Source organism: Zalophus californianus, chromosome 9, assembly GCF_009762305.2.
Source record: "Zalophus californianus isolate mZalCal1 chromosome 9, mZalCal1.pri.v2, whole genome shotgun sequence".
In the NCBI taxonomy this organism is placed as follows: Eukaryota; Metazoa; Chordata; class Mammalia; order Carnivora; family Otariidae; genus Zalophus; species Zalophus californianus.
In genome coordinates, this window is record NC_045603.1 from 2,001,068 (window position 1) to 2,026,108 (window position 25,041).

The 25,041-nt window shown below is 61.7% G+C and overlaps 1 protein-coding gene across 1 annotated transcript in view; it reads right to left on the reverse strand.

The window, feature by feature from the left end:
* Positions 1 to 24,754, reverse strand: part of TAFA5 (TAFA chemokine like family member 5) — a 200,324-nt gene extending 175,570 nt beyond the window's left edge. Inside the window, exon 1 of the mRNA XM_035729078.1 lies at positions 24,546 to 24,754. Coding sequence (XP_035584971.1) covers positions 24,546 to 24,657 — 112 coding nt within the window. The 5' untranslated portion in view covers positions 24,658 to 24,754. The remainder of the gene's footprint in view (positions 1 to 24,545) is intronic.
* Between the last annotated feature and the right edge of the window lie 287 nt (positions 24,755 to 25,041).

Below are 25,041 nucleotides of genomic sequence, written 5' to 3' on the forward strand. Positions count from 1 at the left end.
TCAGACCCTGAGGTGGGGCAGGACACGTCGTTCTCCCGTGGGGAGGAAATGAGGGGGGTCTCAGGAGGGCATCTGCCCTACACTCTGCAGGGGGATGGGGACCCCCAGGCACCCTGCCAGGACATCTGATACGGCCATCTCCAAAGGCCATCGCCAGCCCTCTAGAGCCCCATCGTTCGCTCCTCGGAGAGACCCCGCGACCACACCAGGCCTGGCTTTGCACCTGCCCTGGCCGGCCTCTCACTAACCCATCCCGGAAGGAAGTCCGGCCTGCCCTGCACCTGGGGTTCCATTTCTGCAGCAAAGTCTGCTCCCGATGGGGCCCCTCGGTCTTCCCAGCAGAGCCCCACGGCCCCGGTTCACTCTGGCTCCCCCTCCTCCCCACGCCGGCGGACTGACGGTGCCCACAGGGGCCCAGACCGCCAGAAACCAAGCTGCTGTGTTCACCACAAACCCAGCCCAGACCTGCCCTCCTGCCCCCCCTGCCTTCTGCCTCTCCTGGGTCGGGAGCTGCTGCAGCCAGGCATCCCCAAGCATCCTGGTGTGCCCCGGAGGATCCCTGAGGCCCCACATTTGTAACCAACACCGTTCATCACAGACACGACACCCATGCTGCAAACAGTGCTTCAGGATTTCTTTGTTTCTTTCGCCAGCTTAGTGATGACTAATGCCTGGGTGATTTCCTCGCATTTTGTGTGTGTGGCGCTGGGAAGAAAGTAACCATGAGAGCACAGCCTGGGACAGGAAGCACGAGACAGAGGTTGGCGGAAGGCAGAGCCCGAGGCCAGGCAGGAGTGAGTTCGGGGCCTCGGCCTCACCCCCAGGGTCTCCAGGCCGGGATCTGCAGCCTTCCATTCCTCACTGTCTGATGCTGCAGAATAAACAGAACCCAGATCGGGGAGAAGAGTCCCCTGGATGCACTAACATTATTTTTTTTAAAGTGCCCAGATGTGCATTTAAGAGCAACATCCTGCTGGTAAATAAAGCCAGAGGGTGATGATATGGGGATAATTGGTGAAACGGGCCAGGGGAAACCCATTTATGGCCCTTCCTTCCACGCCCTGGATCCCACACTGTTACAGCCGTGGCAGGAAGAATTCACCAGGCAACTGACTTCCAAAGAAAATCCCATCCATGCGCACGATCCCCCTACAAACAGACACGTTTTTGAATGCAGGCGTGTTGCAACCCACCCACTGGGTTCTTCCTGCAGTTGGCAAGGGAGTTGGCTGCTCATAACAGGGACAGGGTCGTGACGTGCCAGACCCCGGCCCTCCCCATGCTCCTCTGCACCCACCGCAGGCCTGGCCAAGCCCCTACCTTGGGACCCTCTCTGGCCCCTCCCTGAGGGACATTCTGGAGCCCAGGGTCTGCAAGCAATGGCAGGCCTGTCCTGATGGAAACTTCCAGACCAGAGCCTGTATACTGTCCTTTGAGATGTATCCTATCTACCTGTCCCTGGCTCTCCGGAGACCTCTGTCCACCCTCTGTGGCTGGGCCGCCACCCCTGCGGCTACTCAACAGCCCTGGGGAAGCCGTGAGACACCTGAAAGGGGCTGTTCCCTATCCTCACTCCCCAAACCAAGGGAGGTGGTGCCACGGCCCCGAGAGAGGTCGGGTGGTCCGAGGGCCCAGGGCAGGGGCTGGCCCTCCCTGAGTGTGAACCCCAGAAGCAGCACAGTGTCCTCAGCAAGACTGGGCTCTGGGCCCCTGGCAGGCAGAAGGACACATTAGCATTTCGGGGGGACCATCAGAGAATTCTGCCGCACCCCTGCCTGAGCCCACCGGGCTCTGTCTCTGTGTGCTCACCCCGGCACCCTCCTGGGCTCTCCATTCATCTACACCCCGCAGGTCACCCACTGTTATTTTCCAATCCCAGTCTGTGTCCAGCCCTCAGCCCCAAGGGTGGGTGCTCTGCCTCCAGTTGCCCTTCCCTCCGGCCAGGTTTCTCGCACACCCAGTAGAGCAGGGATGCCGCCGTCCCCTCCCTGGCCCAGAACACCAGCTGGGCCCGCCGAGGTGACCTTTCCCCGTGTCTGGCCCCACGGAGCTCAGCTGTGGATGGGGGCGCAGGGCAGAGAGGTGACCGGCCATGGCCATGGGCAGGAGGGGATGGAGGTGGTGAGTCAGGTGCCGCCCGGGGCCAACACGGTCCACGGGCCGTGGGACACTGGCTCAGGGCTCCCTCACACCTACCCCAAGTGTGACGTGTCTGCTTCCCAGAGCCGCCCTCACCAAGTGCCACAGACTTAGCCGTTTGCACAACAGGATTTCATCCTCTCTCTCTGGAGGCCGGACGTCCGGGGTCCAGGGGTGGGCAGGGCTGGTTCCCTCTGAGGCTGCCGGAGAACCTGCGCCCGGCCTCTCCCTGGCCTCCAGTGTCTGCCCAAGACCCTTGGCGCCCCTTGGCGCCCCTTGGCTCGCAGACGCACCCTGGTGCTGTCTGACTCGCTGGTCCCCGGCCTTCTCCCCGCGTGTCTGAGTCTCTGTGCCCCCTCTTCTCTTTACAAGGATCCCAGTCATGGAGTCAGGTCCACCTGCAGTGTGACCGCACCTTAACCCATTACATCTGCGAAGACACTACTTTCAAATACGGCCACGTTCCGAGGCCCGGCTGGACTTGGATTTTGAGGGGACACTATTCAGCCCCGTAGAGTGGCCGGTCCCTGTTCAGCAAGGAGCCCACGCACGCAGAGAGGCTGAGGTTGCATCACGGCTGCACCACGGCTCCCAGACTGGAGCGGGTTTGGCGGAAAGGCCGTAAGGGGTGCAGATGCTCAGGCCCAGGCCGTCCACGCCGCGGATGGGGACACCGAGGCCCCAGGAGGGCCGCAGCCAGCCTCTGCTCACACCGTGCTTGGGCCAAGCTGCTCCTGGGAACCGGGTCTAGAGCCTGCCTCTACCAGGACAGTCGGGCTGTGCTCGGCCCCCGGAACGGCTGCCCTTGGAAAGATGCAGGCCCGTTTCAGGCATTCTGGGTGGGTTTCTGGGGGAGGGAGAGAAGCATGGCCCCTGCTACATGGTTGCATAATAAATAGATTAGGGCATTAGGCACCAGAGTTATTAAAAGTGAAAGATCCTCCAAGAGAAGGCGAGGGATTCTTGGAGCCTCTATCTCCTACAAATATGTAATGAAATTTAAATTGAATCTGGTTTAAAATCATTTACCTTTTGACATCATGTATCAGTACACTAAGCATCAGCTGAGAAAGCAAATAACCTTTCAAGCAGAATGAAAAATTACTCTGTCTCTTTTGATTTCATGTTAATTTTCAAATTTAAACTACCCTAGAGCTCTCCGCTTGGGGTCAGCCCCTAAGAGCCTGTTGATTGCCCAGGTCCAGGCTGTCCCCGGGCACCCTCTGGGCCTGCACCGCGGACTCAGGCCCGCCCTCCCAAGCTCCTCAGTGACTCCCAGGGGGACAGGCGAGTGCAGAGAACGTGGGAACACGGCCGTCTTGTCTCGCTGGGGAGGACAGCGGTGCCTTCGTCCCTCCTGTTGGGCCCCGTCCCTCCTCTGGGTACAGATCCGGCTTCCACGCAGGTGAGAGCAGCCCCCAGGGCGGGAGGTGAGAGCATCAGCTGGTCTCAGAGTGACTGTCCGCACAGCCCGTGGTCACGAACACGGAGTGCAAGGCCCACAGCGTTACAGCGTCCCTGGGGGAACGCTGTATAAACTGGCCGTAACCACCCAGCCCGCTCGCCTCCGGAGGACACCGGGGCTCTAAGAGTCCCTTGTGGCACGTGGAAGGTGTGGCCTGGGGGTCCCTGGGCCCCCGCACAATGAGGTCCCAGGTGGTGACGATGCAGCAGGGATGGGGGTTCTAGGTTCACTCCATGTGTACAACCCATGGAGGCCTCACCTCCAGCCTTGGGGCTCAGCCCTCCTCTGCTCCCACCCCCGTTACACAGACCAGGAAACCAAGGCCCCATGGGGCCGAGCAGCTCGTCTGGGCCTCGGTCACTATGTGTCCAGCCAAGAACTAGACCAGCTTCAGGAAATCCGTAAGAGTCACAGCCAACGTCAGCATCCAGGTGGTTTCCATCAGATTCTCAGAGGTCAGACCCTGCAGCCCCATCCCCCAGCCTCGGCCATGATGAGCGAAGGGCTAACACGGGGCGGGGGGAGGCCCTCAGCCGGTCCTCCGTGCTGGGCACAGCCCTGCTCCTCAGACAGTCATGGGCAGGAGGAGCCTGACACCCCCCATCTCCCCCGGCCCGGGATAGTCCCTGAGGGAGAGTTTTGCATGAGAATCTCCGTGTCCCTGGGTGCACATGCAGCGGTGCAGATGGTACCTTGGAGTAACACTGTCACTGTCCATTTCACAGACTCAGAAAGCTGAGGCCCCCTCCCCATCCTGGGCCTCCTAGTGCAGAGGGAGAATCAGGGCCCCCCTTCGAGTCCTCAGTGCCCAGACGCTGTGCCCACTCCCAGGATCACCTCCGCTTCCCCGACTCTGAAGGACAACAAGGCGACGGCGTGCTGACCCCGGACTAGCGGCCCCACGGGAAGTGGCAGGATGCTCTGCTGGGCCCGGGAGGTCTCCCCTGAATCCTACTCAACTGCTGGATGTGCTTGTCCGGCCCCTTATGACCATGGCCGATGTCCAGAGAGGACGTGGAGCCTGGGCCCCTTTCGAGGCCTGCTGCTATTTCTTAATTAGCCAGAATAAACAAAGGGGCTTTTCATGAGGACTGTCCCCTGTCCTGTCACATGTGAGCGTCACTGGGCTGGAAAACAGAGTGGGCTTTGCCAGAACTCACCCCCACCGCGCCTGCCCAGAGATGCCAGGCGGGGGAAGGAAGAAGGAAGGGGAGAGGGGAGGGGAGGGAGGGAGGCCTGGCCCCAGGAGCCACAGAGCCGAGGCCCGGGGAATCACGCCCTCCAGCCTTCCCCGCTGCCGCCGGGTGCAGCGATCGAGGGTCCAGGCAGCAGATGGGAGGGGGCAGGAGCCCACACCGGGGTCGGCTGCTCCCCAGCCCGGGGCTGCCTTCCACCAGGACACAATTCGAGGCCTCCGGTGGCCCAGAGCCAAGCCCTCCGGCAGAAACCCCGGATGTCTGTGTGTGGGACACACCAGCCTCCAGCGTTCCGGGCAGCGTCCGGAGGCCACTCCTGCGCCGGCCGCACCTCGAGCCCGGGTCCACGAACAGTCACACAGTAGGCCCTCAGACAGCGGGGGAGGGGGGCAGGAAGCAGGGCAGGGAGGTCGGCAGAGAAGGTCGAGGCGCACAGCATCCTCTGCCCACCATCCGCGGAGCACCAGGCCTGGGCTCAAGCCCCCGAGCCAAACCTGCCGAGCCAGAGGGGACAGCAAGCTTGTTGAATGTCCCCAGCAGGACTATGCCCCGGCGGGCTCTGCCCCGAGGTCAAGCAGGGCTGGAAGCCAGGCAGCCGGGCCCCAGACCAGCCTGGAGCAGAGTGGAGGTCTTTGTGTCCCTGCTTGGGGCAGGGAAGGAAGACCACACGTCTGCCCACGTCTCCAGCCCCTCCTGCTGAACGTCCCCCTGCCCTGTCCAGGGGGCTCCCTCGGCCTTTGCCTCAAGGACTGTGAAGGGGGGGCTTCAGGCTTCAGGGTGGGCAGGGGCGAGCGGGCGGCTTCATGGGTCCGGGGCCTCCGGGGGAGACAGAAATGTTTGCAGACTTGGCAGGTGGTGGCTGCACCACGCCCCGAACGTGCCAAATGCCGATGAAGTGCGTGCTTCAGAATGGTTAATTCTGTCATATGAACTTCAGTAACAACATGAACCACGCACACTTTTTTAAGGCAGCAAGAACAGCCAGACTGTGGGAATGAGCAAGAGTGAGCGCTCAGCGCTCAGAGAGAGGGCCCGGGTGCGACAGCATGCACTTCCCGGGGGCCCCCAGGGCCCTGCCCGCCCCCCACATGGGGCGTCCTCCCCCCCCCCGACTGTGTAGGCTGCCTGCAGGCCTGGGGAGGGGACCCAGCTCGGCCCGGCAGGGCGGGTGGGGCGTCCTTGAGGGACCTGGCTGCCTCCGAGCCCGGGGCCCCTGGCCAGGGGCACCATGACAAACAAGACAAGGGAAGTGGGCAGGGCCGTCCTGCGGGCGCGGGCTGACCCTGCACAACCACAGTCACACCACGCATGGCCACGGAGACCGCCGTCCAACAGCAGCCGCCCCAGCCTGGGAGAGGTCCCCCCGCTCCCCAGGCCAGCTGCGGTCCGTCCCCATTGGACGGCCTCCAACAGGGGGCCCGCTTGAATCACACCCAAACCCAGGTGACCGAGAGGGGACCGCGGGGGGCAGGGCTGTGCTGACTGCACCAGGAAGGGGATCGGGAGAAGCCGTTAATATGTAGTTAAACGTTCTTAATCTCCACCAGCATATGCTGTTGCACCTAATTTTGATCAACTTAAATGTAAAAACGTCTCTGTGCCTCCACTTGGGTTTTACCGCCATCTGGTTTAATTAGTCCTCGGGTAGCACGCCACCAAGTTAATGGCGGAGCGTTGCTGGGCCAGTCGGAGAGCTGGCTGCCGCCGAGTCCCAGCCTGTTTCTCCTCAACCCCAACAGGGGAGGTCAAGGCCGAGGGGGCAGAGGGGGTGGCGGTGCACACGGCGGGGTGGGCACCGGGGGCTGGCGGGTGTGGGCAGTTGGGGCTGGGGGCTGGCAGGACAGCTGCCTGGGCTGCCCCAGGCAGGGCGGGGTCTGGGCTCAGACCCTGGATGACAGGCACCTGCCCGCAAAGCCTGACGGACATCTCCGGTGGCCCCGGCTGGGGAGCGCTGCTGGGAAGACCGACAGACTCTCCTGTCTGAGCCCCATCTTCCCAGGAAACCTCGGGATGAACCCCTGCAGAGCCCGGGCCTCTGCCCACTCCTCCCTTCAGGCTCCAGGCGCTAAGTGTTCAGCGCAGGGACGGTGCCGTGTAGATGGGTGACCGAGGCCACCCGGGGAGAAGGAGAACCAGCAGGCATGGGGAGGGCGAGACGCAGCAAGGCCCCCGGCACGGGAGGCCTCAGGAGGGGCCTTGGGGCTGGCAACAGGGATGGTGACCCTGACAAGCCCTGACGAAAGGTGGAGAGCCCGTGGTGACGGGCACGGGGAGGTGCGTGTCTGCGGAGAAGGCAGGAGGGGAGTCAGCGGACCCCAGGGCAGCATGGGAGGGCTGCGGTCCTCGGGTCTGAGGCCATGGCACCAGGGGAGGCGGGGGAGGCTGACGACCAGGGGCAGGAAGCAGGTTCCATCCCGTGCAGTGTCCGAGCACCCTGCGACCCCGTGTCAGCCAGCTCTGCACGGCGTGCGCCCCTGGGGAGGTCAGGCCTGGGGATCAAGCTCGCTTTCACTGGGCCCCTTGCCGGGTGGGGCAGGCCCACCTCTGGGACTCTGTGGTTTCACCCCGTCTGTGGAGAGGACAGTGTTGACCCTGCGTGCTTTTGCAGGTTGGGCATGACCGGCCACGGCGAGGGCCAGGACTCGACGGCCATGCAACTTCTGTCTCAACGCCCTTAGGGGACAATGAGAACCGCCCGCCCAGCGGACTTTCCCTCTTCTCTGGTCCCCCAGGAAGCTCCGTTTCAGGAGCTCCCTAGAGCCTAGGCTGGTGACTCCCGTCTGGGATGAGTCCCCGGCCAACAGTGGGGAGGGGGCAGGCCCAGGAGGCTCCCAGGCTGCTCAGTGCAGGAGCCATCTGGGGAAACCCCGGGGGCCCTCTCCACATTGCCTTGGAATGCTCAGCCGCATCCACGGGAAGGCAGCTAACCGGGATGGCAGCCACAGCACCGCCCACATGCACTGTCCCCGGGGAGAACGAGGACCCCACGCAGACGCGCAGAGAGAGCCCACATTCAGAGGTCACGGGAAAGTTATCCCCCAACTACCAAGATTGATTTATTAAGAGGTAATGGATTTTCAGTGAATTTATTAATCAACTTGACAACGCCTGGGTATTGTAATATAAAAATAATCAGTTGGCCGCCTCACGGACGTGAGATGCCAAAAGGTGTCACTTAATTTCCAATGCCTACCGCCACTTCACCAAACTTACTGTTAGGTTAATTGAGATGAAAATTTTGCAATTTGGAACTTCAGAGGAGCGTGTGTTCATTGTGTCCAGAGCCTGCACGTCCGGGGAGCGACTCGGGGTCCACCCCCAGAGCACGGGGCAGCCCCCGACCCCAGGAGTAAGCTCCGGCCCACACAGGGTTTCCAGGGTGGAGACACGCTCCCTAGAGATCTACCGCGTCACAGAAGTGCCGGGAACCCGAAGGCGGCTCTTCGGAGGCAACGTCTTTCCTTGTCCCTTGCCCCGCCGGGCAGCCGCGGGTCCTTGTCCACACGGAAGCCACCCAGGCCAGGCACCCCTTCCTGTCTGGCCCCAGCCAGGCAGGACGCCAGGGGACTGCACTGATGAATTTCAGGGGTGGTTTTTAATGTCACCTTGAAGGAAGATGTCTGACAAATCTGGAGAGCACCCCGAGCCCATGGATTGCAGCTCTAAGTCTGCAAGTAGACGGGGCAGGGCGGGGCACCCTCCTCTTGCTAGGGGAAGCCCTCTGCATGGGAACAGCCCCCGGCCAGGGAAGAAGCAGGTGGAGGGCAGTTATGTTGGAATGAACACGTGTGCACACACAGGCAGGGGCACAGACCCCCGCACACGCAGACACACAGAGAGACACCCGCGCACACCCCCAGGGCCTACAAGCCAGTCTGTTCTGTATCTGTCCTCATTTCAGATGTGCTTATTTTCCCGTTAGTCTTTTGTGAACGTCTCTGAGCAGAGCAGAGGGGATGACCTCCTGGCCAGAGTGTGTCCGTGACGGGGAGAGGGAGTCGGGGGCAGGAGCACCGTGGTCACCTTGTGGCCTGGGCCCAGCCGGCCACCCTGATGCAGGCCAGAGAAGCTTCCCTGCCCACAGGTGGCGTCCATGCACAACACAGAATGGGGTCGAGGGGCAGATGGGCGCCAAGCACAGCACAAAGCCAGAGGCCACCTGCTGACCAAGCCCGACCCGCCCGCCCCCAGGTCCCGGAGACCCTGTACTTGCACCTCCCAGGTGACAGTCCTGCCATCTGGGCCCAGACACACCTGGGTCGACCCTCTCCACTCAGGGGAGGTGGTCTCAAAGGAAGGAGCTTTGCAAACAAGCAGAGTCCTTTCTGTAAGCCCTCAGGTGCTTCTGAGCACTGGAAGGGAGTCCATAAAATGTGTGTCAGGCACAGGGAACAGCGGGGCCGTAGGACTCAGCCTCTTTGCTCCTCACCATCTCCTCCACCACCAAGGCCCCCAGCCGCCTGGGCGAGGAGCAGAATGCAGTGGGTTCCTGCCCTCCCTCGGGGACACAAGTCCCAGTGTGGGTGGGCAGAACCCGGAGAGCTTCCTGGAGGAGGGGCCTTCCCCCAAATTTCACAGGGGACTCAGCAAGACTCAAGGGTACAGCTGGTTTCTCCTCCCAAAGTATAGTATTGCTCCAAAAGGGGTTCACATAGAAGCCCACTCCTCCCCTCTCCAATCTGAGACCCGTCATTGCTAAATGGAGGTTTGCTCTTAATTTCATCATAAAGCTACCCTCATGAAGGGCAGTTTTGTTCTCAAACACAACAACCACTGAACTTGTATGAAAGATGCTGCTGACGCCAGGGCTGTGGGAAGCCCAGGGGTCCAGGGCCTGCAGCCGGCCCATCCCATCTCAGGGAGCCTGTCCCTGGGGTGCAGCCAGACTCTCCCCAGCTCCCTCAGTGGCCCGTCCGTGAAGCGAAGGGTTAACACTGCCCGTGCTCTCGGAGCTGTCTGTCTCACCCCAGACATAGGCCCTGGCACAAATGGTGACCGAGCAAGAGCTCAGTGGGGACCTCTGTGCAGCTCCCAGCGCACGGGCCCCGCCTCAGGACGGCACAGACATCGTGTCCGGACGCACAGCCGCTCCAGGAGGGCTGACGCTCTCTGTCTGCACACAGGAAACCTGCCGGCCCAGCTCCCGAAGCTGGGGGTGCAGAACGGGGTCCCAACACGGACCCTCTGATCTATCGGCCGCGCTCCGCTCCTCCCCGGAGGCCTCAGCACGGGCCCGGATCAGCCCTGACGGTCCCAGGAGGGGCTCCCCTGACACCCCAAATGCTTCCCCACAGACCTCCTAGTTTTCCTCCTGGCTGCTGGCTCCCTGAGGGCTCACCGCCTCTGCAGGGGTGGCCGGCCACCCTCGAGTGTTCTCACCAAGCTCCTGACGAGTGTTCTCACCGAGCTCCTGTCCTCCTGACGAGGACAAAACGCATCCTGTGTTTGGAGTGCCCAGCAACATCACCCTGAGCGGACGGCACACCCAGACACGTGAGGCCAGAGAAAACCCCAGAGAGTCTACCGGTAGCACAAAGGGGTTTACGAACTAGCGAACACATTCCAGAAGCTTCCTCAGGGCCCCTCCTCCAAGGAACCAAGTGCCTGGTCGATGCCATCATGTTGGGAGCACTTTCCAGGGACTCCCCAGGCCTCGGGTCTCTCCCAGCCACTGGCCCTGGGTTCAGCCCACACGGGTCAGGAGGACGGCCCAGGCCTTCCACTCCTACATCCTTCCAGGAGCCCAGCGGCCTGCAAAGCAAGCTGCCTGAGGGGCATGCGGGTTTCTCACCAGGCCATCCGCCACCCAGAACCTCTCGGGGGGCCCAAAAACGATGCTGGGGCATGTGGGTAAGTCTCCCCTGGCCCCCAAATTCCCTGTGGAATGATCTCTCTTCCGGGTGGCTGGCTGTGTGCCTGGTCCGTGGGGGACAGGCCAGTGGGGGACGGTGCCCATCCTCAGCCTGCACAGCGAGCTCTGCACCTGGGAGGTCAGAGGTGGCTCGGGGGTGGGGGCGCGGTGTGTGTGGGGGGGCAGCCCGCCCCTGGGTCGCCCTGCCAGGTGAGGGCTGGGGAGGGTCCCCCCACCATTCCTGCAGCAGCTCCCGAGGTTCTGGGAGCCCTCCCTGCAGACACACGTGGGGACATGGGGAAAGGCCACGGCCCAGAAAGAAGGCCCAGGAACGACCCCGGCACGCCCACTCTCCTCTCTGAGCCACGAGAGTACACAGGATTTTTTGTTTTCCCCTGGGTGTGATTTTGACCATTTCATATATTCTACCACAAATATAGATTTTGTCATCAGAGGCAAAAAGAGGAGCCCAATGATGTCACGTCTCAGAGCGCTTTGTCTACGCCATCTCCAGCCCAGGGGCTTCGGGGAGGGCGTCCGGGGAGCCAGGCCCTCCCTGTCTTGGACGCCAGCAGCACCGGCACTGGCCACCCTCCCCAAGGAGCCCTCGCTCCCAGTGGGACAAATCCCCATCACCCTCGTCGGCTCTCCTCAAATGCTCCCCCTGTGGTTCCCACAAGAGGTTAAGGGCAGGGGGCGCGCTCTCCCGGGAAGGACCCCTTCGTGACCTCGCCTTCCTGTGACTCCTCACTTAGGCACTAAGAGGGCAGGTCAGTTTATTGCTACAAAATAACAGCAAGGGACCCTTCTACCGAGCCCCCTCCCCCCTTCTGTCCGTTATTCAAAAACTGTGATTCGATCTTAATTTGGAAACAGTGAAGATGGCATCTGGGGGCATCTCCTCACTCGTTAGAACCCAGGAGTCAGGCGCCCATCCCTCTCTCACGGGGTGCTCCGGTGCGTCCGCCGTGGCCCTGGGCACGGGTCTCCCTCACCTGACCAGGCTGGGGGCCCTGACCAAGGTTCCAGGTTGGACAATGTGCCCCCCACTCGGCCCAGAAGGATGGTCAGAGGATTCTGTTGCCGGCTGAGGGAAGGAGACCCTCTTGCCACCACCCAGAGCCCCGCCCAGCTGCAGAACCTCCGGCCTGGCTGACCCGCAGCCGCCGCCCCAGGAGCCAGAAGCACAGGCTGGGGGCTCACGGCCCTGTTCCGCTGCCACCCGCCAGGGGACCCCGGGCACGTCCCTTACCTTCCCTGAGCCTCATTCACCTCCAGAACGAGAACAGAAGCATCGACCTCTGACGACCGTCATGAGGATCCAAGGGGAAACAGACACGGGGTGCGTGGCGCTTGCTCGAGACAGATCCCCAAGACTGTGGCTCAGGGGCATGGCGACGCCAGGGCACACCTTTCTATCCGTGGCCCGTGTGGACCCCAGGAGCTTGACTGCGTGGACGAGCCTGGTGCCGGGGGTCCCACAGCCCTGGTGTGGGGGCAGCACGTGCCCCTTTGGGCCTCAGATCCAGCCTTTCGCCAAGGTTCCACGTGTAGGAACTGCCAGGAATTTGAGAAGTATGAGGGCTTCGATGGTGACCCTGGATTCCAAAACCAGGCAAGGGCCCTACGTGCAAAGGGCGCATGAGGAGTCCCAAAGGGGGAGACTCTGGGGCAGTCGGTCTTAGTCTGGGCTACTGCTGGAACCAAAAGACGTAGCGTTGACCACAAGGACCCTTACGGGCCTGGCGTGTGCTGTCTCCTCCTGCACTTAGCGGATCAGACGTTGCTAAAGGCCCTTCCACCAGGCAGGTATGACACCTGCTAGAGCTAGTCTTCCAAGTCAGGGTCAGACAGGGTGAGGCCCTATCTGCACACTAGGTCCTGGTTAGCCTGAGCAGCATCAGAGCCTCATTTGTACTCAAGTGTAAATGACTGACATCGGCAGTCCATCCAGACGAGCTCACTCTGACCTAGCAGATGCAGAAAACATGACAACAGAGAGACCTCAGTCCACACCTCTGCGAGGGTCACCACCCAGTGTCAACATAAGACCCGCACCGCGTGGACACAGAGGGTTTAAATCTCCTCCTGAATGGAGACGGGGTGCTTTCCTCGTGAGCACACACAGCAGGAAGGAGGCACGTGGCCCCCGCCGACGCTCACGGATGCTCAGTAACTGCTGGGCCAGAGGACCTCAGGTCCAAACGGTGGAGCCTTCGGAAGAGCTCAAAGGACCCCAGGCCAGCAGCAGCTCTCCCTGGACTCCTGGGTCAGCTCTCGAACCTTCCACAACGCGTCACCTGAGTCACAGGGAGAACATGCTGAGCCAGCAGCTGCTTCTGCGGAAATCTGACCCGCAGAGGCTCTGGTTGCCCCGATTGCAGAGCTGCGACCCACCTGGTGGTACGAGCTTCTCCAGCCCGGTGGCCTCTCCCGTGCCTGGCAGCCCCGGGAACTCCAGGGCCCGCGGGAGTGTCTTGGGGGGCGGGAGGGGGCACTGAAGTGAGTTACATCTGCCCCGTCACTGTTTTGCAACAGTAAGAAATCCAGGACTAACATCATAGAAAGAGGTCCTTCTACAGTCCACGGGCCCGTTCAGGTAAACCCGAGACCTCGGTGGCACTTTTCACCTCTGACCCGCAGACGCACCAGGGCTCGCCGCCTTTCCCAGCCGCACGGGAGACATCGGGGGGCTCCTGTCCCTCACGCATCGCCCCTTCGCGGCCCAGGCCCGACAGGCTCCAGAGGCTCAGGTGAGACTCAGGACGTGTGTTCGCTCTCAGGGCCCCTGTCGCCCGTGCGGCGGCTGCCCCTAGCATGACCGTACTTCTGAACCAGCCCCAGGTGGGGCAACGGGAGCCCCCCGCCTGCCACCGTAAGAGGCAGCTGGGGCACCTCCACCTCAGAGCCCACAGCCCTGCCAGGTGAGCTGGCCTCACTGGGCCCCAGCCCCACGGGGCAGGACGAGGCGGTGCCGAGCATCACCCCTCATGGGTGGCCTGGTCCACCCCATGGAACCTTCTTGCTCACACATCCACTCGATGGTGCCAAATCTTGCTCCTGTGTCTCCGAGGTGCCCCTGCCCCATCGCTGGCCCCAAGAATGGAGAGAGGGCAAACCCAGTCTCAGGTCTGCCCCCCCCACCCCCGGCTGTGAATACACGGCCTGAGGAAGGTTCCAGACCTGGCCTGTGGAGTACAGGAAACCTCTTCTCCAAGGTCCTGGTCCCCGTCAGCAGGCTCACTGCCCCACACCCCCAGGCCACGGTGGGTGGTGCTGACGTGCTGCGTGGACTAAGACCCCTCGCCTCTGGGGGTCCCGGCCACTTCCCAGAGTGCAACAGACAGAAACCATCTGACCCCCGAGAGCGTGACCGTGAGGAGCCTCCTGCGAACCTGTATGACCACGGCCTCCAGTGAGGCAGCATGCGCCACGTCCGCGGGCTCCTGGGCGTCAGGGCTGGAGGAGGCCAGCGGCCCCCCAGTGGCAAGGTCTGGGCTTCACGTGCCTGCCGTCTTTAGGAAAGGCCCCCCTTTCCACATCTGAACCCCAGGATGAGGACAGAGGCAAAGACCGAACGCTGACCAGATCGGCAAACGCATTTCTATTAGGAACAACACGCTAATTTTGATGACAGCGACGTCCGCGAGGCCTGCGGTCTATAAGGCGGCATTGGCCCATGTCTCACAAAACCCAGACGGGCTGAGATGGACTCGAAAGGCCACGGGCTGCCCACCCATTCCAATGTCCCGGGCGCTTTCCGAGGTAATTCTGCTCTTAGTCTGGGGAGCTCCCGTCCCACATCGGTGGCTAGAAAACGTCAGGGGTTCCCTAACAAGCCTGCTCCCGGGTCTGGAGAACTTTGCGTGGAGTCCGTGTGGTGTGGCCGGATGGGACAGCGGGGTTCCCCGCACCCCTGGTGCTAGGCCCTGTTTTCATGACGCCACCTACGGGTTCAACCAGATGCGACCCCGGCCGGTTCTCCAGCAGGGAGCCCAAGGTCGTGATGGGTCTCCCCACACAGAGCATTCCTCTAGCCAGCAAAGCCCCCCCCGAAAGAAGCCAGTGATGAAGGGAAACACGCTGAGTGCACGGAAGCCCACGGAAGGCCCCAAGTGGCTCCTGTGGCCCACGTGCTTCTGCCACCCACATGCAGCAGCCGAGGAACGTAAATTAGCCTCAATTAATTAACACGAGTCCTATACAAGCCATTAAGGGTATTTAGCTCTACCTGGGGATGTGCTCTCAGGTAATGGATATACTACAGGAGAAAATAATTCGAAAATAGAGCCAAAGTGCTTTTTTGAAAGAGAGGCCACTCATGTGAGTCCAGCGGCATTTAAGACAGCTTCCAAGGCATTAGCATTTCAACTGTGAAAACAGATCACACTGTGGAAGCGCTCCACAGAGCGGCTCAACCCCCTCCCCCGCCGTGGAACCCCAAAGCTTCAAGGTTACAGGAGTGCTTACATCAACTTTCCTTTTAGTCAAACCAATCCGAGCAGGTGTTGCAAAGACAGCAAATGCGTTTCTCCCCAACTCTGTCCCGACTGCCTGTCGTTAGGAGACCATGGCCCTTGGCACACAGCTCTGAGCCACCTGGTGTCCCACCAGGTGGACCGAGCCAGGTGGACCGCTCCATTCTCCCTCATCCAGTGGGCTTTTAGAGCACGTGGGCGAACTCGGTGACGGCCGCCGGCCTGGCTGCTCCTGAACCTCAGGCAAGCTCGCAGAAGCGAGGGAATGAGAAACCAGCCCTCCGGGCGGTCAGCAAGGTTGCAGGCACGGACCGGCCCCGTCCCTTGAAGTCCAAGACACGGAGACAAGGCAGGTGGGACTGGGTGGGAACCTCTGGGGGAAGGGCTGTCCCTGCAGGGGCCCACGAGGGGGCCGGCAGCCCTGCTTCCACGGCTGAGCACGTGGGCCTGGGACCCAGCGCGGGAGCCGAGGGAAGACGGGCCAGGCTCACCCTCCTGCTCATGTCTGCTGCTCCAGGGCAGAGAAAGGAGACTCTCCCCAGGCTCGCCCTCTCTGCTTGGGTCCCCGTTGCCCCGTCAGGGCCATGACATCACCAAAGGCCCCGGAGGGTTTGACTGGCTAGTCTGGAGGCCGGGGGCTCCAGACGGAGGCCTTGGGGGCAGAGTGACAGTGCGCCCTAGGGAAGGAGCTTCGGCAGCCAGCGGGATAGGATGGTGAGTACAGACCTTCTGGGCGGTGCCCCTGCTGGGACCCCAAGCATGTGCCCCTGTTTCTCCTCATTCTCCCCTTCCAGGGTGAACAGGAAACACGCCCGGCACCAGCCACCCCCTGGGCGGTACCGCAGGACCCCGATGCACCCCCTGGCCCCCCCTGGCCCGGTCTGCAAGGCAGGGGGCCCCGAAGCGGCTGCGGCAGGTTTCACTCTGATACGGGGGATGTCAGTCAGGGCAGGGACCAAAGGAAAGGGGGACCCAGCTCCCAAGGAGCGTTACTACAAGCCACACCCCGGATGACTCACTTCTCAATCAGCCACCGCATTATGGGAAGAGCCTGTCATGCCCGCTGCATGTCAAGGAATGCTTTGACAAGGTTTACTCTCCAGCTCAGCCAGGGCGGAAGTGGGCACAGCACCGGTGCTGCGGGCTCCCCTAGGCGGGAAGGCTCCCCTGCACACCCTGTGTGCTCAGGGATATCGGGTCATCGATGTGCAGGGAGCTGTCTCTGCACCAGGTGACCCGACTGACCCAGCCCTTGTTTGAAAGCACACTAGAGCTGTTTGTCCAGCAATGTTCCTACTTCATCATGTGAACTACGGGTGAAATCCCACTGGCCCTTCAGCCCACAGAGCTAAGGCAGAAAGCAAACAACAGTCCCTGTAACGTGGTGTTGGGGCTTGGGGTGGGGGGCGGCGGGGAGGGCCCAGGCGAGCCTGCCTCGCCATCTTCGGCCTCCATGTCTGACCCTGCAGCCCAGGGGATTCAGCTCTGCTCTTACTGTGACAAATTCCTGGCCTGGCACAGTGATGAGCACCATCAGCTCTGGGAGGGAAACTGAGGCCCCCAAAGGGAGGCCGTAGCATGTGTCCGTGTTGTTTGTAGACATGTACGTGCACACACCTGTGTGCAGAAACACAGACAGACACAGCACAGAGGAGTGGGGCGGGGGGAGAGAGGTCTCCAGTCAGGCCATCTCTCACTCGTGATGGGCCACACCTGTGGATCTTGTCCTGCAGGTGCGCGCACGCGTGTGTATGTGTGTGTGTGTGTGTGTGTGTGTGTGTTTGTGTGTGTGTTTGCAGGAGTGCCGTCTGATGCACCAGAACGCACGTTTCACGGGACTGCCCCACATAAACAGCAGCACCCCCATGTGTGTGAGCTAAGTGACTTCTCCGTGCCCCATAGACAGTTCGGGGACTAGGGAGGGAGGGTTCATTTTCCCCCTGAAAGGAAGGGGGGAAGAATGTCAGGAAGATGGCACTGGCAATGCTGACGTCCTGAGTCATACGGGGCATCCTGGTGGGTGGTGGGTCTGCATGCTCTGCCGGACTCCAGGCGCCACTCTCCCTGCAGGGCACTCCTGGGGCCCAGCCAAGGCCCAGAGACAAGGCGGCAGGAGGGGCAAGCTGGAGCCCCCCCGGGGTAGCAGCTCCCGGCTTCCCCCAGAAGGACTGAAATTAAGGCATTTCTAGGCAGCAAGGTCCTGCCAGGGGCAGAACTTTCTGGAGGGAAAGGCACTTAGGAGATTTGTTCCACTGAGCTCTAGACAGAAATCTCTGAATCATGCCTAGGGACTGGATGGTCCCTTGGAGAGGCGGGTGATTAAGTAAGTGGATCGGTGACAGGGAGGGTGGACGGGCTCCCGGGTCACCGCAGGATCAGGAGTGAGTCTACTGCCTCCAAATGGCCTTATCCCCACCGGCTACACGTGGAGAAGCTACAACACAGACAACAGACTGAGAGCGCGGGTTCCCAGCTCTGGAAAACAGACGCGCGGGGAAACGTGCGGAGACACCTCCTCTCCCAGCAGACAGCCTTTCCAACAGTCTGGGCTCGGCTGGGAAGGGCCGGGAAGTGCTGGATGAGTGGAGAGGAGAAGTCAGGCCAGGTGCACCTGCTGGGGAAGGTGCGGGGGGCTGAACACCCTCACACCCCGTGAGCGCTGGGCCCCAGGACCACAGTCTTCCTGCACAAACCAGGAAATACCAGTGCAGGCGGGTTGAGTGGCAACCCACGAAATAGAGCAGGGGTCCCGGCCTGCTGGCGAGGGTCAGGGATCCTGCCCAACACCCCACAGCGCCCAGAGACCACCCTGCCCCGTGTCCACAGTGCTGAGGAGAGAAACCCTGAACCACAGGGTACAAGAAGGGACAACTGTTCAAGGTGCAAAGGGTGTTGGAGGCTGCAAAGCCGGAGCCAAGTGGAGGAGGGGAGGGTCACGGGAGCGCTTCCTGCAACGTGCAACAACCTACCAAGGATGCTTTACAAAATACTGAGCATTTCATCAGGGTTCCACACAGTCTCCCTCTTTTCCCCACCCTTTTAAATCCCTTTGGTCACTTCTAACACTTTAGAAACAGACTGACCCTCAGGGATCCAGCCACTCCTCTTTCAGACTTCTCTCCAGCCCCGCCCCCAGACTTCGGTCACGCCCCCAGCCATTGGCCACGCCCCAGCCCTCCAGCCACGCCTCCAGGCCTTGGCCCACCCTCGCAGACCCTCAGCCAGGCCTCCAGTCCTGCCCCAGTCACCTCGCACAGTTCAGGGTGCCAGGAATCAATGAGTGTTTGCCCTGAGAATCAGGCAGTTGACCCTCTAGTGGCCACAAGTCACACACAGGGCTCAGGGCCTAAAACAGGAGGAAGCGAGCATCCAGGTGAAGGCGCGCTGCGCTGGAGAGGGGGTGAGGCAGTGTGTTCAGGGGAGGCTTCCTGGAGGAGGAGGCTCTGTAGCGCTGGGGACAGCACCGGTCCAGCTCAGGGTTGCTGCCTGCATTCAGCAGCACTGCGGGGTGTTTGAAGGGACCTGGCAGGCAGTGAGCGGAACAGGCGGTGAACTAGACAGACCCGGTGGCGCAGGTGAGAACCAGGCACGCACACCGCCTTCCTGGGAGGGGAGGCCCCACGGTGGAGGGAAGGTCCAGCCTTGGGAGGCCCGGAGGGACCTGAGCAAGGAGGGAGCGCTCACCGATGGGGAGGAGAGGGTGCAGAGCTTTCACTCAACGGGGAGCCATAGGTGAGGGTCTCAGGATGGCCAGCCTGTAGGCAGAGGCAGCACCGAGGACAATGCTGATGTGTCCAGGGGGGCTGGGGTCACGGCAGTGAAGGCAGACCTGGAGGACAGCAAGATGCATTTCGGAGAAAGACCATACACGCGGGCTAAACACGGGGACCGCCGATGCAGAGGCCCTGCTGAAGGGAAAGAGAAGACTGTGGGGTACAAAGGGGATTCGGGGCCGGACCCTAGGCTGCCGCCTGCCACGCCTGATGGGCGCCTGCCAGTCCGGGGTTGGGACTGGCTGTGACCAGAGAGGGTGGCGGTCCCACCACGACAGCAGTCCGGGCCTCCCAAGGCTGGACCTCCCCGAGCACTGCGTGTCCCCTGCCGCACTGGCCTTGCTTTGTGCCGGCCGTCTGGCCCCCACTGGAATCCAGGCCCAGGGGGCCACAAGCACAGCCACCTCTCCTTCCCAGGGGCTTAATTCCTAGTTACCAGAATGCACTGGAGACTGAGTCTCCACAGATGCCTGGGGCTGGCCCTCAGCCACTCCTGCCTTCCTTAACAGATATGGAAGGAAAACCAGGTGCCGGGGCGGGGGCCCCCGGGCCAGTCCCTCCATGGGGGAGACTGGCCCACGGCAGGAGACCACAGCTCCGGGGGACAAGAGCTCTCTCCCAAGGAGACTCTCGCTAAGTGGCCACCGTCCCACCAGGCCCAGGCCACCATTCTCCAGGACACCGCTGGAGTGGAGCTGGGCCAGGGCCTCCCCAGGGCTGCGGGGAGCAGGGCATTCCGGAGGAGTCCTGCTCGCCTAGTTGCAGACAAAAGTGCTTGCACACTCGACCCTGGCAGCCATTTTAATAAGTGTGGGTTACAAAGCCTCCGGAGCCCTCCACCACTTTGGCCAGGGTGGAGAGAGGAGAACAGCTGCCCCGATGTGCGGCCGGCCGCTTGGCGTTTCTGGAAGGCCTGGCCAGCCAGCAAGTCTGTGCTGCCTGCCTGGAGTCTCAGTCTGCGCTCCTGGGCCAGGTCCGGGAAGCTCTGGACCAGAGTATGAAAGGCAGCAGCCTCCCCTACGGGAGCTGGGAGCACTCCGTGGGGCTCTGGGGTGGGGGGCTCCAGCGCCAAGGGATGCCCTGCAGAAGCCACAGGGCTCTGGGGTCGCCCTGGCGCCCCGAACTCCAGCTCCCAGGGTCTGTGCATGGCGAGCAAAGCAGAATTTGGGAAGGGACACCACCAGATTCTGTTAGCCTCCTGACAGCCAGGGACAGCCCCCCACCCCAAAGAAAAGACAATGGGCAGGCCCACAGGCCCTCGCCCTCCCTGCAGCTCTCACTCCACAACAGTCCAGGCCCCCACAAGCAGGAGACCCTCAATCTCCTCCCCATCTCTCGGCCGTCACCCGTGGCGCTCTGGGTGACAGGTGGCATTCTGTAGAGGTCATTAACTCCAGAGCACCACATTTTAATGCAGAAAGGAGCCCTTCTCAATCGGCGCAGCTGCGAAGCTATATAAAGAAATGGGGATTTTAATGTTTTGCTTTTCTTCCCTTTTCTAGTGCCACATTATCATAACATTTCCCTATAATTACGCCCATAAAAGTCACCTGAAAATACTTCATGCCACAAAAGTTGATCTACACACGTCATTCTGTGGATGTTGAGTGGCGAGTCCCGAGCAGCATCTCCCAGGGTGGGATTCAGCCAGGAGCCCGGTGCCGAGCAGACCCGGCAAGCCCACAGCGGGACGCAGCCCCCTTTCTGGGATCCGCAGTCCTCTGTCCTCACTGGCAAGAGAGATGTTGGAGACAGTCCTGGAAGGCTGTGGGCTGCCCTCTTCCCAACACTGTTCCCCAGGACCCTTTCCCCGGGGGGTCTGTGCTCAGGAGGATGCTTCCATGGACAAAACCCTTTACCTCGCTGATGCTTGGGCATCCGGCTCAGCTAATACAAATCCCACAAAGAGAGGGTGACTTATCTTTATGAAGCTGAAAGAAACCAACACCACATCCTCTCCAGCCAGAACTTCATCAAATAAAAACACACAGGAGAAAAGGAAAAAAAAAAAAAAAAAGAGCCGAGATGAGAGAGAAACCTCTGAATGGCATCACTTCATTAAGCCCAGTATTTTCAAATTTACCTCTCCAAGAACTCCAGAAATAAAATTTGAATAGCGGGAAAGTACCATATTCTAATCTCTCCTAACTATGCAATAAATTATATTTATAAAGAAAATGCAACAGCAGAGAGCCCACGCTCGGTTAGTATTCTAATGGATTAAACACAATTCGGAAGTTGTTGGTAACGTCTCATCATTGCAGCCGAGGATGTGAGATTGAACTCAGAGCCACAAGTCAGTTTTGATGGGTTCAATTGGGAAAAAAATTCCGTCAGAAAGATTTACATGCCGGGCATGTCTGTCTGCCAAGCTGTTCCCCGTGGGGCAGCACAGAGCTGTCCACCTTCGGACTAAATATTGCACACAAGTGTCCAAGTCAAGGCTCAGCGTCCCACAACATCCCACCAGCTCATCATGGCCCCCATCCCTCTTGCTTGTGGGGGACCCCTGGTGCCGTAAGCCCGCGAGGAAAAACAACCACATCCTCAGGGACAGACACCCCAACACAGTCACACCCCTCTGGTGGTCCCAGAGCAGTCCCAACTCCTTCCGAGAACCACATCCATCCAAGCCAAGCCCTCTGCTCTAGATATGCCGCGGGGCCGATGGCAGACACCAGGTCCTTCCAAGACACAGAGTTCCCCAGGCAAGACGAAGGAGTTCCAACCTTCTCCAAGCTCATCATCCCCAAACCAACGAGGCGCCAGCCCCGCCATCAACAGGACGTCCCCAGACTACCGAGTGTGCGTTTGGAGAAAGCCATTGAGGGCCCCCTTCTCTCTCCGCTTTTCCTGGCAATTCTTCCCCAATGGGAGAAAAATGACAAGACTGTCACTATAGCAACTAACCTAATTGGTGGACTGCAGGTCCCTCTCCAGCCAGAGGGTGGAGCCCATCTCCTTAGCTATGAGTCTCAGCTGACTGGGCCCTGGAACAAAACATCCCCTAACCGAAAACCAGGCCAAGAAATAATCCAGTTTTCCTTACGCCGCGCTAGAAAGTGAACACCTTATGTGCTGCAGAGAAATGCTCAGATTTAATAGGGAGGATAATTGAATCCTGTATGATACTTATCAGTTTCCCTAATTAATATGATACAAATATATCTGCTTCATAACACAAAAACATTTTGGGTAATAAAAATCCTGACTGATAACAAAAACAATTTACAAACAAGGATTCTAACTATTCTTATTCATCCCAGATATATTGGAAAAGAGAACGGAAATCATAAGAACGGTTTCATTTGCATTTTATTTGCTTTATCAATTCTAAAAAAAAAGTTTTTTTTTCCTGCAGGACTGCTGTTCCATGCTATAAATTATTATTATGTCCATTTTGTATTTTTGTAAAATGTTTTAATTTTTCCAAGTGCATTTCCGGTGAAATGGGGTGTGTCTGAAAACGTCTTATCTTATTGTCAATTACTCCATTACATGGAAATGGCAACCACCATGAAAATGTGGTTAACCCAAGCTTTCATTATTAACGATTTCTGCTCTTCTGAATCAGACATTTTAGCAAATGTCCTTGTCCCGGTGGAAGATTTGTTTGTAGAACACCAGGGAGGCTGCTAAGGGTGGGCTGAGTGCGCGGGCGGGGATCTCGGGTGTCATGGTGTTTCTGGGCAGCCGCGACCCAGACCTGGGGCAGGCAGCAGTCCTGGGAGGGTGTGAGCGTGGCAGTGAGGTGCAGGTGCAGGTGGTGGGGAGTGCACTGACACGGCGGGAACCAGGGAGGCTCAGGCTAGCCGTGGGGGTGTGGAGTGTTGAAACCACCGCCAGTGTGTCCTATACTTAACCATTAGCGGTTGCTCTTTTCTTCACCTGAAGGGCTGCTTCCCCGCCCAGCTGCTGTCCTGGGTTCGCACCTGGGACCCAAGGACCTGTCGCCAGCGCTGGCCAAGGACAGCATCCCCAGGGGACGCTCAGGGAGCTAGTCCCCTTCCCAACACTGCTGAATGAGCCCTCTCTCCCCCCATGCCACCAGGAAGAGCATTCATACGGCACCCAAGGCAGTACCGGGACTTTATCTATCACCAGCCCTTTGCACATCACCAAGGAACCCTGTGAACGCAGCCGGAGGGCCGAGATGGCCGCGCCGAGCCCCAGCCCCCGGCCCCCCCAGACCGCCCCGCGAGTGCTGGTGGTGCCTGGCTGGGCAGTCCGGGTCACGACCCCGCTGGGGGCCTTCCCGACACGCGTCCCCTCCCCACGCAGGGCGCCAGCCGTCGCCTGCAATTGTGGGCAATGCACAACGGGGCTGAAAGAAGTAGGGCCATGCCTGCTCCCGCACGGCTCTCCCTGGCGGTTCCGGCGGGCTGGGCTGTCCCAGGACTCGGCGACCGCGCCGCCGCCTGGGTCCCCGTGGTCCGCTGTGGTCTCGTTCTGGAGGCCCCGGAGGGTTCGGACTGCGAGCGGGGAGGCCGGGACTTCGAGGTGGTGGCGCGGGAGCCAGGCGCGGCGCTGGCCTCTTTTTTTTTTTTTTTTAAGAATCCATATTTTTCCATCACCTCCCGCGCCCATGGCAGTTCTCCATGACAGGTGTTCCTCAGCGCCCGTCCTCTCCTCCCGCTAGGATGGGAAGGGACCAGGAGCCTGTGCCAAGCGGCCGGCCGGGGAACCGAGCAGCCCGCGCCATCCCAGCCCCCGAGCCCGCGCCCAGGACTCTGGCCACTCCCCACCACCCTGTCGGACTGCGAGCGTGCGCCCGGAGCGCTGACCACCAACCCCCCCGCCCCGCCACCGCAGCCCAAGGCTGCGCCCGGGACTCCGACCACCCCTCCTTCACCCAGCCCACAACCCCCCACTCACCCCAGCCGCCCCCGAGCCTGTCTCTGTCCCCGGTCCCCCGCATCCACCCCAGCCCCGAACCCGCGGCCCCGCACCAGATCAGCAGGGTCAGCGGCTCAGGTCCCCGGACACGACTCCAGAAATAACCGCGGCGGCGGCGGCGGCGGACCCTCTCCACATACCCCACCCCTCACTTCTCTTTTTCAAGAAAGCGCCTGGCGAGTCGGCTTCCCCGGCAGGCAGAGGCTCCAGCCACGCGTCCTAGCCCGAGCCCCGCTCCCGCTGGAGGTACCCCGCTCCTGGCTCGGCCGCCGCGTCGCCCCTCGTCTCCGGCGGGAGTGTCGCCCGCGGAAAGCGCGGGGCAGGACGCTCCGCCGACATCCCCAGCGGTGCGGCCCGCCGGCCCCGGACCTGCCGCCGCCTCCGGAGCGCGGCCGGCCAGGGCCGGGAGAGGCGGCAGCACACCGGGCAGCCCCGGGCATCGCCGCGCCACCCGGGGCCTGGCGCCGGGGCCCTGCCCCGGAGTCGGGGCGAAAGGCTCCGCGGCGGCGCCCGCTTCCGAAGTGCCCGAGCGCCGGGAGCCCCGGCGGCCCCTCTCCCTCCTGGCCCAGGCGTTGGCGGCGGGACCCGGGGACGGCGCACCGCGAACTGGCAACTCCGCACCGACTCCTGGCGGCCGCCGGGGCCGGGGCCCGGACCAGAGCTGGGGAACCGGGGCCGGGGTTGGGGGGAGGGCCGGGGAGCCGGGGCTGGAGGGCCGTGCGGGGGCCCGGGCCGCGCGATACTCACTGCAGTAGGCGATGAGCAGGCTGGCCAGGATCATGAACGCCCAAAAAGTTGAGGACATGCTGGGCAGGGCGGTCGCATCTTGCCGGCTGCTGGTCCTGGGCGATGGCGCCATTGAAGCCGCGGCGCCCGCGCGGGGGGCAGCAGCGCGTCTCAGCAGCCGGCCCTGCCCGCGCCCCCGCGCCGGCCTCCACGTGCGGGCCCCGCGCGCGCCATCCTCCGCCGCCGCCGCCGCCGCCGCCGCCGCCGCCGCCGCCGCCGCCGCCACCGCCGCGCCCGGGCTCTGGCCCACTGCGCCCCGCGCCGGCCCGCCCCGCGCCGCGCCCGTGCCCGAGCTCGCGCCCGCGCCCGCGCCCGCCGAGCCCGGGGACGCCGGCCCCGCGGCTCTGGGCGTCGCTGCGCGCCCGGGCTCGGCGCGCCCGGCCACCAATGGGAGGGGCGCGCCCGGTGCGCGCGCCCGACGCCGCGGGGTCCCGGCGCGGTCCCCGGGACTGGCGGA